Below are 17238 nucleotides of genomic sequence, written 5' to 3' on the forward strand. Positions count from 1 at the left end.
CAGGTGAGGGGTCAAACCCAGGTCCTTCTTGCTGCAAGGTCACTACTGCTGCATGAAGATGGATAAAGATATGAAGATGGTGATGGATGAAGATGATAATTGATATCGATGCTGCTGCTGCCACCTCCAGTCACTGCTGATGCAGCCGCAAGCCAGCCCACACAATCCCACTCCACTGCATCACAACACAATGTCCATGTCTCACTATCATTGTGATTTGCATGACGATGAGGAATCGTGTTGAAAATTCATCCCAATATCTGTTTTTGTTAAAAAATCGGGTTACATATTTTCTTGGATAATAGGATGACCAAACTCCCCTTATCCACAAATGTTATTCTCTATCAATAGTGTGTCCACTTCAACATAGATTCTAGGAGTTGTATTGTATAATGAGTGCTCAGTGATGGAGTTACAATGAGTTTAACAAATACTAGCGGGAAGTACCCGGCATTGCCCGGTGAAAAATATACTTCAAAACTTATCTTAAAAATATAACATATATACACAAATACAAAGCTGTTATGAAAGCCCGGTGTGCCGTTGGTGTTACTGTGTCCCCAGGAGTCCATCAACAAAATTATGAGGCTTGCAAAAGTAAAAAAAAGTTATAGAAAGTGGGGGGTAAATAGTTGATCTAAAAGGTTTCTGAAAAGTGTGGATCCTCCCCTCAAAAATATGCTTACCCCCACGTAGACATATATACTTACACACACTACATACAATAGAGTGAGCAGTATCTAGTGACTATAGTAGTGTCTCACTCTACAGTAGTATCTGGCTCTACAGTAGTATCTACTAACTGTATAGTAGCATCAACTGAGCCCAGTAGTAGCTACTGACTATATAGTAGTATCTACTGACCCTACAGTAGTATCAACCAACTCTATAGTAGTAACTACTAACTCTATAGTAGTATCTTCTGACTCTAAAGTTGTATCTACTGACTCTGTAGCAGTATATACTGACTGTAGTGGAATCTACTGACTGGAGTATTATCTACTGACTCTATAGTAGTATCTACCGACTCTAAGGTAGTATCTACCAACTCTATAGTAGTATCTACATACACTATAGTAGTAACTGCTGACTGTATAGTAGTTGGCTGTGTCGGGTGGTGGCAGGTTTTAACGACACATTTCTATATTTACGCGATCTAAACCAAAAAAACTCTTATGGATGATATTGGTCGCGAAAGACTACGTGTTAAAGTAACTACTGACTCTGCAGTAGTATCTAAAGACTATAGTAGTACCTACTGAATCAATAGTCATTATTGACTCTATAGTAGTATCTACTGACTATAGTAGTAACTAACTCCATCGCAGAATCTGCTGACTCTATAGTAGTATCTGCAAACTCTATAGCAGTATCTGCAGACTATAGCAGTATCTGCTGACTCTATAGTTGTATCTACCGACTCTGCAGCAGCATATACTGACTGCAGTGGTATCTACTGACTATACGTAGTATTAACTACTGACTATAGTAGTATATAACGACTCTTCGGTAGTATCTACCGACTCTATAGTAGTATCTACCCACTCTATAGTAGTAACTACGGGCTATAGTAGTATCCACTAACTATAGTAGTAACTACTAACTCTACAGTAGTTTCTACTGACTCTATAGTAGCATCTACTGACTATAGCAGTATCTACTGACCATAGTAGTATCAACTGACTGTATAGTAGTATTGATTGACTGTAGCAGTATTTACTGACCGTAGTAATATCTAATGAGTGTAGTAGTATCTACTGACTCTATAGTAGTATCTGCCAACTCTATAGTAGTTTCAACCAACTCTATAGTAGTAAATACTGACTCTACAGTAATATCTAATGACTATAGTAGTATCTACTGAATCTATCGTCATATATATGGACTTTATAGTAGTATTCACTGACTATAGTGGTAACTACTAATTCTATTGCAGTATCTCCTGACTCTATAGTAGTATCTACTGACTCTGCAGCAGTATATATTGACTATAGTAGAATCTACTGACTGTAGTATTATCTACTGACTATAGTAGTATCTATCGACTCTATAGTAATATTTACCGACTCTATAGTAGTAACTACTGACTATAGTAGTATCCACTGACTATAGTAGTAACTACTAAATATACAGTGGTATCTACTGACTCTATAGTAGTATCTACTGACCGTAGTAGTATCGACTGACTGTATAGTAGTATCGATTGACTATAGTAGTATTTACTGACCGTAGTATGTATACTGAGTTTAGAAGTATCTACTGACTCTATAGTAGTACCTGCCAACTCTATAGTAGTATCAAGCAACTCTATAGTAGTAAATACTGACTACAGTAATATCTAATGACTATAGTAGTATATACTGAATCTATAGTCATATCTATTGACTCTATAGTAGTATTCACTGACTATAGTGGTAACTACTAACTCAATAGAAGTATCTACTGACTCTATAGTAGTATTTGCAGACTCTATATCAGTATATGCTGACTTTATAGCAGTATCTACTGAATCTACAGTTGTGTTTACCGACTCTGCAGCAGTATATAATTACTATAGTAGTATCTACTGACTAGTATTATCTACTGACTCTATAGTAGTATCTACCGACTCTACGGTAATATCTACAGACTCTATTGTAGTATCTACTGAATCTATAGTAGTAACTACTCACTATAGTAGTATCCACTGACTATAGCAGCAACTACTAACTGTAAAGTAGTATCTACTGACTCTATAGTAGTATCTACTGACTGTAGTAGTATTCACGAACCGTAGTAGTATCTACTGACAGTAGTTGTATCTACTGACTATAGTAGTATCTACTGACCGTGGTAGTATCTACTGACTGTATAATAGTATCTATTGGCTGTAGCAGTATTTACTGACCATAGTGGTATCTACTGAATGTAGTAGTATCTAATGCCTCTATAATAGTGCAGTGACATTGTGGATGTCACTGTGTGGTGCCGGCCCTAGAGAGGCACGGCGTGCGATGTACTTACATTGCAGACATCACGTATGTAGCGACATTGTGGATGTCACTGGGTAATGCCGGCTCTAGCGAGGTATGGCGAGAAGGTGTTCGTGGCCAAGGGCGGGGCTAGCCACGACCAGTGAGGATATAAACCAGGTCTCCAGAGCGACCCGGGTTCAGTGTTGCTGTTGTTATCCTGAAGATCTACATTCTATGTTCTACGTCCGAGAAGAGTCACCAACACGTGGACCTGGACCCAAGCCAGGGTCCTGTCTGTTGTAGCTATTCCCAGTGTGATTAGTGTAGTTAGAATGGTGGTCCACCACCATAGGTTTTTATTTGGTAAGGGGGCAGTTACCACTTTGTGTTGGTGTTAATAAATGTGTTGCCTCCAAAGAGTACGTCTGCGACTTGATTGAATCCACTTGTATATATCGACTCTATAGCAGTATCTAGTGACTCTACAGTAGTTTCTACTGACTGCAGTAGTATCTATCGACTCTATAACAGTATATATCGACTCTATAGCAGTATCTACCTACTTTATAGTCGTAACTACTAACTCTATAGTAGTATCTACTGATTCTATAGCAGTATCTGCTTACTCTATAGCAGTATCTACTGACCCTACAGTAGCATCTACCGACTCTGCAGTAGTATCTACCGACTCTATAGTCATATATACCGACTCTATAATAGTATCTATCGATTCTATAACACCATTGGAACCTCCTTTGCCAGTAGCAAAATATGATAATTGTTTTTTTACCCTTTTATCTGGCAACAAAACTGACACCTTTTTTACAAGGAGTCATGTTTGCATTGACCACAATACCTGCGGTCGGAATGGGAAAAAAAAAACATAACTTTGATAATGTAAGCACTGTCCTTGAAGTTGATTGGTCCACACCCGAGACAGCTTTCCTTAGAGCCTATCTCACATGGTGTTGGACCAGATGACGCCAAAAGGCGCATGACTCTAGTCCCGTGCAGAGCCCCCGGCCTCGCCTAGATTGCTCAGCTGGCTGAGGTGGCACCTTGGCAGGCTGGGACTGGGCTGCTACACCCCCACCACCGCCCGCTCTACAGTAGCAGTAACTATTAACTCTGCAGTAGTATCCACCCACTCTACAGCAGTATCTACCTACTCTATAGTCATATATACCGACTCTATAATAGTATTTATCGACTATATAGCAGTTAACTGCTAACTTAACAGAGTGCCATGGTGAGGCCTAGTCCCATGCAGAGCCCACGGCCTTGTCTAGATTGCCTAGCCGGCCGAGGTGGCGCCTTGGCTGGCTGGGGCTGGGCTGCTACCCCGCTCCATCACCTTCCCCCCGCCTGCTCTACAGTCGTAATATCTATGGACTATAGTAGTAGCATCTACCGACTCTATAATTAGTAAGTGCACACATTCGGGTGGAGGGGGGGGGGGAAGAGGACATCACACTGTATATAATTTACCTCAGCGTTGTGTTTTTTGCATTTTGAACGAGAACCCCCCACCCCGTCCCCACCGATTGCATCGTGTGTATTGCTAGGGCAACTATGGGTCAGCATTTTGGCGCATGCACAGATGCGTGCTTTGGCACGCGAGCGTAGGAATATCATAATAAATAGTGATACATTGTTAATTTAACTACTTTACATTTGAACCTCATGGCGGTACCCCTTTGGTACTATAGTACCCTGCCTCTTGCATAATGTCCGTGATGCAGCCATTTTTAGTCCGTTGATGGTTGGCGATGTGGCAATCGACTAATCTCTACGAGCTGTACATAATGCACTATTCAAAGTTGCATTTTTCGATAACCGATTTTTATGCTAATGTTTGGTGTTTAGACATCATGGAGTAGCACTGATTTCAGATTGATTGGTACCACAGTCGCGGAGTTAAGTACACCCCTGGAAAAAATAGTGTCGCAGAAATAAAATATTTAATTGCCTCAGCCATTTTATATTATTTAGAACCCTGGGGTACCGCCATAAGGATCATTTGACGGATGGGAAAAAGAAATCGCGATTTGTCGGTCGGTGGCTTATGCGTCGTACGTGTGTAGTTTGTTGAAACATAAAACCAGCAGTTTTTGAGTTAAATGCATCACAAGGGTGTGTATACAGACAGGCACACAGACAGACAAAAAATTACTTATATAGGTAAGATTACATAAACAACATATAATTCTGATTTAAAGCTTTCGTGACTGCAGTGATTCATATTCTTGGTTCTTTCGGTAAAGTCATGTAGAAGGGAAACAATAAAATAATAAAATATATCTAAAACAATAAAATTATCACGACATTTCGACTGTAACACAAACAGTCATCATCAGGTGTGAAAACCAACGGCAAGAAACATTTGAAAGAAGTGGCGGTTTGTATTTATTTATTTTTAAACGTTAGCACCACGGATAGCGATTTGACAGTTTGTTTAGAAGGACGAGTCCATCTATGTTTGGAAAAGAGGAGGGGGGAGACGAAAAATTAATGTATGCAAGCCATCGGGCTACCATGAGAGATTCGTTCATGAGGCTATCCACATATAAAAACACAGAGACAATTTCAACTGAGAAGATGGATTCTGGCTTAGCAATCATTGGAAGGATTTGATAAAATATTTCGGGTCTTAATTGATTGTTTACGCTTACGGTGGCTTTCAGACCGCATACGTTAATTTTTACGTCTCCCCCCTCCTCTTTTCTGAACATAGATGGACTCGTCCTTCTAAACAAACTGTCAAATCGCTATCCGTGGTGGTAGCACTTTAAAATAAATAAATATATACAAACCGCCACTTCTTTCAAATGTTTCTTGCCGTTGGTGTTCACACCTGATGATGACTGTTTGTGTTACAGTCGAAACGTCGTGAGAATTTTATTGCTTTATATATATTTTATTATTTTATTGTTTCCCTTCAACGTGACTTTACCGAAAGAACCAAGAATACATATAATTCTGTTAAAAGTTCACTGGGACTATTTGTTTATTTAATTAAGACAGTTTCATCAAACTGCTAATTTTATTTGTTTGAAAATAACATTAATATAATTTAACCTTTAGATTTCTTCATAGCCGACAGCACATTTAGCTGGCAATTGTTAATGAGCCACACATATGTAATGAATTCGTTTTAAGTTATATCAAACTACGAATTTAATCAGCAAAAACTAAAATAATTCCCGTGATTTAACCATCAGTTTTTTCTTGTTCACGACCAAAAGGCAAATTTTGTGGTACGCTGAACTATTTCATGCCATGTGAACGTGGCTGCAAAATCACGAACAGCCAGGGGGCAAACAAGAATCCGTTACATCCACTTTGAGGAGCACTTTTCTGACGAAGACCCCCCCCCCCCCCCCGCCGGGGAGCGATGTATAAAGGTAGAACGCAGAATGTTTTGATATCACCAACAGCGACTGTTCCATACAGACGGAGGCTGTCTGACGCTGTCCAAACTCACTAACTCACACCTGTGCTCGCACACAGCTCATGCGGAATACATTCACAGCCTCGGCCAGAGCACATATGCCTCGCCATTGTCGAACACAATTTACACTGCTTACATCGCGGGGGTGGGGTGGGGGTAGAGAGGGCAATCATGTCATGCAAACAGATGGTGACGAAGAAAAGTGACTTCGACATTTCCTTAACAAATATTCTTGTTTTATTTTTTTATTTAAATATTTCGCGACTGCAGGGATTCATATTCTTGGTTCTTTCGGTAAAGTCACGTAGAGGGGAAACAATAAAATAATAAAAATATAAAACAATAAAATTATCACGACGTTTCGACTGCAACACAAGCAAACATCATCAGGTGTGAAAACCACAACAAGAAAATTAGAAAAAAGTGGCGGTTATTTTTAACGTTACCACCACGGATAGCGATTTGACAGTTTGTTCTGATGGACGAGTCCATCTATGTTCGGAAAAGAGGAGGGGGGAGACGAAAAATTAATGTATGCTGTCTGTAAGCCACCGTAAGCATGATCAATCAATTAAGACCCGAAATGGTTTATCAAATCCTTCCAATGATTGCTCAGCCAGAATCCATCTTCTCGGTTGAAATTGTCTCTGTGTTTGTATATGTGGATACCCTGGCGTCTACAAACTAAGTTGCCTCTGCGGTAGTAGTTACATTGGAGAAACCAAACGACATGTCTCGGACCGCATTCGTGAACACAAAGCAGACCTGAAACACGGTAGGACCAACACCTCGGCCGTGGCAGATCACTGTTATAATTCAGTAGGTTCACATGACATTGACTTCTCCAAGACAGAGGTTCTTTGCAAGCCATCTGGCTACCATGAGAGATTCGTTCATGGGGCTATCCACATATACAAACAAGAGAGAAGATGGATTCTGGCTTAGTAATCATTGGAAGGATTTGATAAACCATTTCGGGTCTTAATTGATTGATCACGCTTAAGGTGGCTTTCAGACCGCATCCATTATTTTTCGTCTCCCCCCTCCTATTTTCCGAACATAGATGGACTCGTCCATCTGAACAAACTGTCCAATCTCTCTCTTTGGTGCTAACGTTAAAGATAACCGCCACTTTTTTCAAATTTTCTTGTTGTGGTTTTCACACCTGATGATGATTGCTTGTGTTACAGCCAAAACGTCGTGATAATTGTATTGTTTTATATTTTTATTATTTTATTGTTTCCCTTCTACATGACTTTACCGAAAGAACCAAGAATATAAATATTCGTGTGTTTATATATATAAAATAAGCATGCTCTAACATCAGATTTTCTAAAGTGACCAACCCTCTTGGCAGGCTGTTCGGTAAGGGATATATCTCCTCTTGGAAATGGATAAATCGCCTCTCTGTAAGCATAGTCTCATTTGTACATATTAGAGAGCACTTGCACACATATGAATTACAAACCTGCAGCTATAAATTGTGGATGCATGGTGAATAATGCATGCGGTCTTCAATTGGGACAATAATCGTGCATGCATCCACACTCCCGAATTTTTTTTTCCAATTAAAAACCAACACACAAAGGACCAATGTGGAATCTAAATAAAAGGCAGTAAATATCAGTGGGACCTCTTACAAGCGCATAAATGACATGTACCATGACAGTTTACATACATTTGGCTCATCCTCCTGATACAGGGAATCTGAGGAAAATCTTTAAAGCAATTAGCCAAGTAATTGAAACTAATATGCATGTTTCCCAAGTCAGCCTTGCCGAGTGAAAAAAAATGCGTGAAAGTGACCATTATTCAAGAAAGGGACTTTGGATGGCTCTCACATGGTTAATTGCTGACACTGTGGGACTCAGTTTGTAAATGTTGTGGCTTGGCTCTCCAACACACTCGTGTGCTGTACTAGTGACGAATTGGCATGTTCTGCTTACCTGACAACGTTTACTAGTTGGCTGTGTCGGGTGGTGGCGGGTTTTAACGACATTAATATATTCACGTGATCTAACCCAAAAACCTCTTATGGATGATATTGGTCGCGAAAGCCTACGTGTTAAACTGTGGGACTATTTACAAAAAACACTCCGGTCGCAAGATTTCATGTCCCTTGAGGATGCTGCAAATGGTGCAGCATTCCTCCTGCGCATGTGTTTAAGGGAGTCCCGTGTGGCTCTACGAATTGTTTTCGGGGGGTTTTTTACGAGCATTGGTTTTGAGCATTGGTTTTTGCAAGATTGTTCTGACGTTTCGCTCCACGTGTTGGGAGATTTCTCCTGAAGAAACTCCCGGCACATGGAGCAACATGTCAAGACACGGCATGGAACAATGCATGGTACGATTCTAAAGTGCAGCAATCATATTGTCAAAATAAGCACCTGTAAGAAATGAATAACAATTTCGCCAAGAAATACACTGCTCTGTGAACAGCAAAGGTCACGTTTAAAGATGTCATACATATGTATATATAAAAATAAGAATAATAAAGAGGGAAAATTTGTTCTTATGCATTTGTACGAGTTAGGGGCTCACACAATATTTATTTTGTGAAATAATAAGCAATGTTCTATAATCTGTGCCTTCCAACTCAACATAAAAGGTATAGATGGGTGATGTAGCCTCAAGTGAATGTGTGGAATTTACTATCTATATTGTTAAAAGCATTTATTCTAAAGTATTTCAATAACAAGAATTAAGAATGAACAAGGAAGGAAAACTACCAAAAACATGTCGTACAGGGCACATTTTACTTTCAGTGATGTCGAGGGCCCCAATTTGTGAGTAAACGTTCACTTTGCTATTTCCCAATTTTAAGTTATGTTTTTCTTAGCTGTATGTAGGTATGTTGAACTTATTTCGCACCGTACGTAGCTGTATTGTCGTGAGGCATAATATAAGAGAGGTATTACGACACAAATGAGTTTGTACCCATCACCATCAAGGGCAACACCCGGAACAATGTACATCACAATGCTCCTAGGATTGCACACAAGGCGCAGAGCAGCCAATACACATGCAAGTATTACAAGTTACATTCTTTATTTATTTCGGTAAAGTCACGTAGATATAAAAATAAAAATAAAGGCATCCACTTTACACCCGTCCTTGTGGAAGAGGTACGTAGATGACACGTTTTTTCATCTGGCCACATGGCCGACCGGCTCTGAACCAATTCATCAACCACATAAATTCCATACACCCAGCCATGAAATTCACCATGGAAGTGGAAAAGGATGGCAAGCTTACCATTCCTGGATGTTTTGATCGAGAAGAGACCTGATGGCTCGTTGGGACACTGTCTACAGGAAAGCCACCCACACAGATACCTATCTAAAGCCTGACTCCCACCACCATCCATCCCAGAAGAATTCCCTCATCAAAACTCTACACCATAGAGCTCAATGTATCTCCGACCATGAACACCTAACCAGTGAACTCAAACATGTACACAAAGCTCTCAAGGCGAATGGATACTCTGACTACACAATCCGCAAAGCCATCACCCCAACCATGAGGAAGGAGCCATCTGAGGATCCAATAAAAACCATCACCTTGCTATACATAGCAGGGGTAACAAAAAAGATTGCCAAAATCATGAACAAACACAAGATCCAGGTCCGATTGAACAAATATACATAAAATTCGTGATCTGATCCCATCTGTAAAGGACAAGATCCCTGACATGCAATATCCCGGTGTCTACAACCTAAGCTGTATCTGCGGCAGCAGTTATTATGGGGTAACTAAGCAACATGTCTCAGACCGTGTTCGTGAGCATAAGGCAGATTTGAAACACGGTAGGACCATTACTTCTACCGTTGCTGATCATTGTTTTAATGCGGCTGGCTCACACGAAATTGATTTCTCTAAGACGAAGGTACTTTGCAAAGCCACTGGCTATCAGCAAAAATTCGTTCATGCAGCCATCGATATATACATAGACACGATTTCAACCGAGAAGATGGGTACAAACTCAGCAATCACTGTAAGGACGTTATCAACCAGTTCAAGTCATAACTGGCTGTAATGTTTCCAATATAGACCTGGCAGCCCTTTAATTGGTGGAAGCCCACCACCAGGACCATTGCTGCCCACTACTTCCATCACCACTAGCAGTAGCCCTTTATTGGTGGAAGCCCACCACCTGTACCATCATTACCCACTACTACCTTCACCTCTAGCAGCAACCTCCACTGTCAACAGTGTGAGTGCGTAAAGCAAGGTGCAATGATTACCTGGCAGCCCTTTAATTGGTGGAAACCCACCACCAGTGCCGTCGTTGCCCACTACTACCATCACTTACATTAACATTAGCTGCCCTGCCCCATGCTGCTGACACTTGGGCTACGCCCATTTTAAACCTTTATAAACAGTTTGCCTTTAGAGGCTAACCGCCTTTTTCTGATGACGACTGCTTGTGTTGTGATTGAAACTTGTATATATTATATTATTGTTGTATTCACTTTATTAATATATTTCTATCTACGTGACTTTACCGAAAGAATCAAATAATATGAATTCCTGCAGTCACGAAAGTTTTAAGTCAAAATTTATTACAAGTTAATTTGAGAAGTGCTTTTAGTTATCACAGGTGGCCCAAGAAACAAGTGATCTGGTTCAGGATTTGAAAATTGCTCCCAGAAAAGTGGCTTTTACATGTGTAGTGATGGTAGCATGATGGTAGCATCATTACTGTGTACACACGCACACGTGTGACGTCACTATGCGGGGGAGCGTCACGACCACGCGGGTCTACACACACATGACGTCATCCCGGCTGGCGGCGGGAATGACGTCAGGGCCGGTTCTGGACTCGGGAGGCCACGAGGGTGGTGTGAGGTCGTGGCACTCTCTGTGACCTCGACTGGACACGTGACTGGACCCCAGTGGGGGCCGGGGGCCTAGGGAGCACCTCGGGGGGCACGTGGACAGCAGGGGGGGGGGCTTCAAGAGGGCTCTCGAAGGGAGGCGTGGCCGGGGCGGGGCCCGGGCACGCCGAGGCCCATTAATCAGCCTCCTCACGAGGTTCGAGGCTGCCCGTATCAAGAACGAAGATGTATCGTGAAGATGCCAAGAAGAGATCCGTGTGTAGGTCAAAGCCGGAAGACTCTAGGATAGCGGTAGACGTGTAAGTCCCACCAAGACAGGAGGCTGTACCTCCCTAGAGTATCTAAGAAGTGTGTGTTATCTAGAGTAAGTCGGTGGTCACCACCCTATGCGTAATGTAATAGATAACTGTTGTGATAATTAAATAAATAAGTGTTGCCTCCCAAGAAGTTGTGTGTGCACCTAATTCGAATCCACTACACATGTACGAAATTGCAAAGCACGTGATTACACCTATGATTGCGCATTGCAAAATAATGTGCTCAGGCATTACGGATCACAAGACAATGCGATCGTTGACCCTGAACGATGGGACCTGTTGATGTAAATCTTTGTTCAAGATGACAAAACTCAAACCTTGTCCTTCCTCAGTGCTTTTCTTTTCATTTGCTATTCGTGCATACTTATTATGATGCAATGAATATTCAACCAAATAAAATATTAATTATCACAAATAAGGTGTGAGTGCATGGATGGGAAACTACGATTGACTGTCCTATGGTTGAGCGAGTTAGAACATAAAGTTTGGCCAGGTATAAGCCCATTACAGGGGCCTATTTTATTGGTCATTATTGGTGAAATGTGCTAATGTATAGTCAGACCCATTCCAAAATTTGACAATCTACATATGGCCCAAGCATACGGCAATTATGGAGTGGCCCAGGTTCGGGTGGGCATGAGAAGAAAAAAGTGTCTACAAATGTGCTGAAACTTTCTGCCGGTGTATTACTGACAATTTGCATTGCATCCCTCTGAACGCTCCAGAAATCTCCAACATTTCGATACCAGAAAAATTCAGAAAAATTGCCTGAAAATGACATGCAGAGATTAAATTTTATACTAATGGGTGCTCGCACGCTCTCTTCACGTCTCCATATCTGCATACGTCCTACTCCATGCGTGTGTGCACAGCTCTTACTGCAGTCTCATGAAGTCACACACCGCATACGATATAGTGTTGAAAAACCCCTGTGTTTCAAAACACTCAAAAATAGTAAATGCAAGTACACAATTGCAGCTAAAAAGTGTCTATTTTTCTAATTGTTTCAAAATGAGCTGACATCTTTTTCCAAGATAATTTATCTTAATTTTTGAACAGCTAATAGGCATACACGTGCCTGAAACAAATCATGGAGTACTTGTTGCTGATGTTTTGTATCTTCCATGTAAGTGTTTAACTGTATCTGCTGTGAGTCAATCCTTGCAGTTCACTCGAAATATAAATCATTATTCAAGAGTCAAGGCGAGATTGTTCGCTACAATCCCTCGCCGAATTCTGCCCACAACACCGTGCATTACAGCCTCGTAGAAGCAGAAGCAATGTGCGGCAGTGGGCACACATCGCATGTACTCAGCTTGAGCTGAAAACTAAACTAAAACTGTTATTTATTTCATCAGGTAACACGAACTGAGCTAAAAAGCTTTTTTTTCAGAAGCGACCTGGCTACAAATGAAAGCTCAACGAAGTGGTTTATCATGTGGAAATTTACAGCAGACAAATACTCTAAACACGTGTTGATTCTAAATGTGGAGGGAAAAACCGGAGGACCCGGAGAAAAGTCCACACAACCATAGAGAGAGAAAGACGTGCAAACTCCAAATATACAGCAGGCGTCCACGTGGCCCAGTTAAAGATCACAGCTGGTGCCAACTTCGGTCCGGTGAGGCTGCCATGGAATTCTAAGCCAAGCCAAGCCTGCTTAGCTCAGTTCATGACCTGAGTCAGCAACGCTTCCTGATGGCCGTAGAAACGTCACATCGGGCGATCGCCACTCTGATGGGCAACATCCGGCAGCAGCGTCAGGGTCAGGATTGAACCCACGACCTCCTGTATACCAGGTGAGGTAATTAACATCTCGCCAATCTGGTAGAGAGGCCTCTTACTGCTAACGAGTCCCTTAGTCGCAATGAGCAGACCAAACACGACGTTGGTGATGTAATCATTAATTCCATGCAAGATGGTTCAGCACTATCAGTAAGTATTCTCCAATCCATTGCCAGTATTACACTATATCCAATTGCGCTATGAAGTGATTGTTAAAATTATGCCAATTATTTCTTAATGTGAGACAAATGTAATGGAGCAAAGGAATACATTTTATTTCAGGTTGTAAAACTATTATAACAGGTCATACCACCTTATCCGGAGTGCTACTCTAGATGAGAAACACAATTTCCCTAAACACATCTTCTATTCAAGCGTATTCACAATTGCACCACATTTTAGATAATAACAATAATTTGCACTTACAAAGTGCCTTTTACAAAAAAGTTTCAAGGCACATGAGCTTTCAAATACCGTCATATATAGAGATAATGACAGAAGCGGTATGATCAGTTTTATCCTGCATTTTTTTTATCTATTTAGAATCGGGAAGAGTCAAATAGTACAGCCTCGGTAATGTCTTCATTCCATGTTTACAACTTTATTTCTGGAATTATCGAGATAGGACAATTAATGGTCAACTCCTATTAATTGCGAAAATATAATAAATTCAAAATTTTAAAAACGTGGCTCCACTCTTCTACAGCTCAAGGTATTGAAAAAACGTCAATTGGGCTCGCATCCCTGAGCGTTGTTTGTCCATTTGAATCGAGAGTAAAAAAAAATCTAAAACATTTCAACAGACCAAATGTAGAAGAATAAAAAAAAACTCTGCAATTTTCTTCTTGCACCCTGGTGACGTGCCTGGTTTGGCGCAGGCATATTTTGAACAGTGCGTGAGTTATAGACAAAAAAGGGGCTCTCGTTTCACCTCCAACCACATCGCTCTGAGCACAAGCGGTCTTAAGTAACTTGACAAGCTAAAGACGGCTATTCCTGCATACTCCCTGGTCGGCAGGCCTAAGAGCGTGGAGGGTATTTGAATCCTCGATGTAGTGAATGAAAATGTGCGTGGGAAAACGCTCCGGCATCAAATGTGATTTGCCCTCAAACACACTTTTGTTCGGGAAACAAAGTGGAAGGTACATTGTGAATTTAAACTCAGTCATTAATTCAAATGTGTGTTACGCCTCCCAAATCCAGCACCTCGTGCCATTTTAGTGCTTGAATGTTGTTTTCCTGGAATGTGTTTGCTTCTCAGCATCTGCAATCTTATCATTTATTCGCTGCTGTAACTTCATTTTGTTTAACCAAGGTCCTCTGCGGGTCATTCTTAAAAAAAAAAAATTTAAGGCTGAATGTTTCTAACCCGGCAAAAAACAAATAAAATCAGCGGATCAATCAAACCAATCGTGTCGTTTACCTGTGGTTTGCTCTCGCTGTCCTGCTGGCTCTCTCCATCGGGGTAGGGGATCTCAATCAGTGAGTTCATTTCATCTCTGCGCAGGTTTCTCGAGAAGAAGTACCCGTCAGGCCACGTCACCTCCACGCGTAGGCCCACGTCATTCTCTGTGTGAAAAAAAAACAGACAACAGTCACTCTGGATGTGGCTCATTTTAACATATTTACGGGGAAGGTTTTCAACAAAAGGTTTTTATGGGTTAGGTCGCGTAAGTACAAATGTGCTGTTAAACCTGCCACCACCCGATACAGCCAATTAGTAAGGTTTGTCAAGTAAAAACGCATGACAATTAGTTCCTAGTTCAGCACTCCTGTGTGTTGGAGAGTTTTATGGGGATGGTTTTATGAAAAGGTCCAATTAAATTTACTAAATAATAATTTGGTAAATAATAATTCACAGTCCGTTTGTTTGACCATAACTTGCCACACGGGTCAGTGCGGGTTTGTGAAGAGAGGGCCCAGGAATGGCTCAGAACTAATTCACCACTGATGTTAGTTGTAGCTGGAAATACCAGGGCCACAAGGTTTATAGTGGAGTGCTCTAAACACTATGCCACTGCTGGAACATTTGGAGATATACCTAAATAATATGAACATTGTCACACATAGCACTTAAAAGCATGTATTTAAGGTGCTTTGCTTTTTGTCTGTATATTTATATTTTATGTTATATGTTTATATTGTTACAAAAACGCTCTATCAATAATTATAAGGCAACAATGCTGTTTCTGAGCTTTGCATAATAAAATGGGATTCATACAGTATCAAAACATGACTTTCTGAAGACACTATGCATATGATTTCCATTGCCAACATGTACTTGGAAATGAACATCTGGTAATACTGCACAGTGAGTCAGGTCACTCTCCAAATTTGACCATGAATACAATTTCACCGGCTCAAACCTGGTAACAACGTGACTGGTTCTTTAACGTTCAGCCAAGTTAGTCAATCATGTATCTATGTGATGTTCCTACATTTCCTTTTCAAGGGGCTGATATTGGATTTGAACCGTGGAATGCTTAAACTACAAAGAGAAGCCATTATCATGGCTATAAGCTGTATTATATATTTTAAAATAGAAGATTCTGTGGACATAATAAATGGTAATGGCGGTGATTACTTGGATCGCTATAAAGGATGAAAACTTATTGCTGAAACTGGTGGTGAAATTGGGTAATGATCGGAGGAAATCGATGGAGGAGTGACCAAAATGGATGTGTAGTGATGTAATCAATGAACAGACAGGAAAACAAACATGAATGGCTGTAAGAAGTAGAACGGGAACATGGCCCTTCATTCCTCTGTGAATTTCCAAAAATGAATGATTAAAACAAGCTTTATACACAACAGCAGCATTTATATAGCCGTAACGATTGAAGTCCGACATTAGACCAGCAGTGGGATTCCAGTATTCCCTTGACGTGCATTGTGTATGTGTTAAATATATTTAGATAAAATATTTTTTTTCCCAAGAAAATACAAGACAAAAAACACAAGGCACAAGAACGCATTATTTAAATCAACGGAAATCAATGGATGTGGGAGTGGATTATGGATGAGAGTGAGTTTTTTTTTTTAAGGGCAGCAGCCCCCTCATCCGATGTTATTGGAAACGGTGCAACACAAAGCGCGATAACCCGGACTGCTCCCTATTATGTACTGACCAATCATTTAACAAAATTAAAACTTACTGGAAATGTTCTTTTTTTCACAGTCACAAAGGGCAATCACCGGTGAACATTGTGCACGCCTGTAGTATTGCGTACAGTAGTATACACAGGGTCTGTCCAAACGGTGTTTAAAATTCCAACAATGGAGCTAAATGTACGAGTACTACAGTGGTATCAATGATTACAATCAATTTAAAAAAATGCGTTTGTTTGAATTCAAGGTCAAGAGCGTCAAGAATTAATCTTGGCCCAATGTCACGAATGCTACTTCAATTCGCCATCCCTTCTGTCTGTCTGCTAGGTCATACAGTTGTTGCGCAGTAAATCTGACCTCCAAGGCCTGCTCTTATTGTTCACCAACATTGGGATGTAGGTCTTCCTCTTGATCCCTGACCAAGGGGAATACCTGAATCCTGTCTCATTTCATCCTGCGCATGTGGCCTATCCATCACAACCTCCTCGTTCCGATTACATTTCCAACACTGTCCTTCCATATTCTATTCCGAATTTATAAGCTTACTTTTGCTTATTCCTCTGTGCGATCTTGCAAAGCACTTCCCGAAATTAAGTTTAACAATTAACCGCTCATCACTGCATGCAAACACATAAAGGGATTGTGAATGGTTAAACTGCCTGCTTCACAAGCGGTTGTTGGAAACGCACGCTGATTACATAATCTGGAACAAGCACCAGTCCAGTGGTCGCCGATATACACCTCCCCTTCCTCCCCGCTCCCCTTCTCATGCGAACGGCAGGAGG

At 40.9% G+C, this 17238-nt stretch overlaps 1 protein-coding gene across 7 annotated transcripts in view; it reads right to left on the reverse strand.

Annotated features, from left to right (window-relative positions):
* The window catches only part of CRTAC1 (cartilage acidic protein 1), a 695955-nt gene that overhangs the window by 171576 nt on the left and 507141 nt on the right, over positions 1-17238 (reverse strand). For all 7 annotated transcript variants that reach the window (XM_076066243.1, XM_032952553.2, XM_076066244.1 and 4 more), the window contains exon 12: positions 14769-14914. In XM_076066243.1, coding sequence (XP_075922358.1) covers positions 14769-14914 — 146 coding nt within the window. The remainder of the gene's footprint in view (positions 1-14768; positions 14915-17238) is intronic.

This window comes from Petromyzon marinus, chromosome 11, assembly GCF_048934315.1.
Source record: "Petromyzon marinus isolate PM22_M1 ecotype Great Lakes invasive population chromosome 11, UKy_Petmar_22M1.pri1.0, whole genome shotgun sequence".
NCBI lineage: Eukaryota > Metazoa > Chordata > Hyperoartia > Petromyzontiformes > Petromyzontidae > Petromyzon > Petromyzon marinus.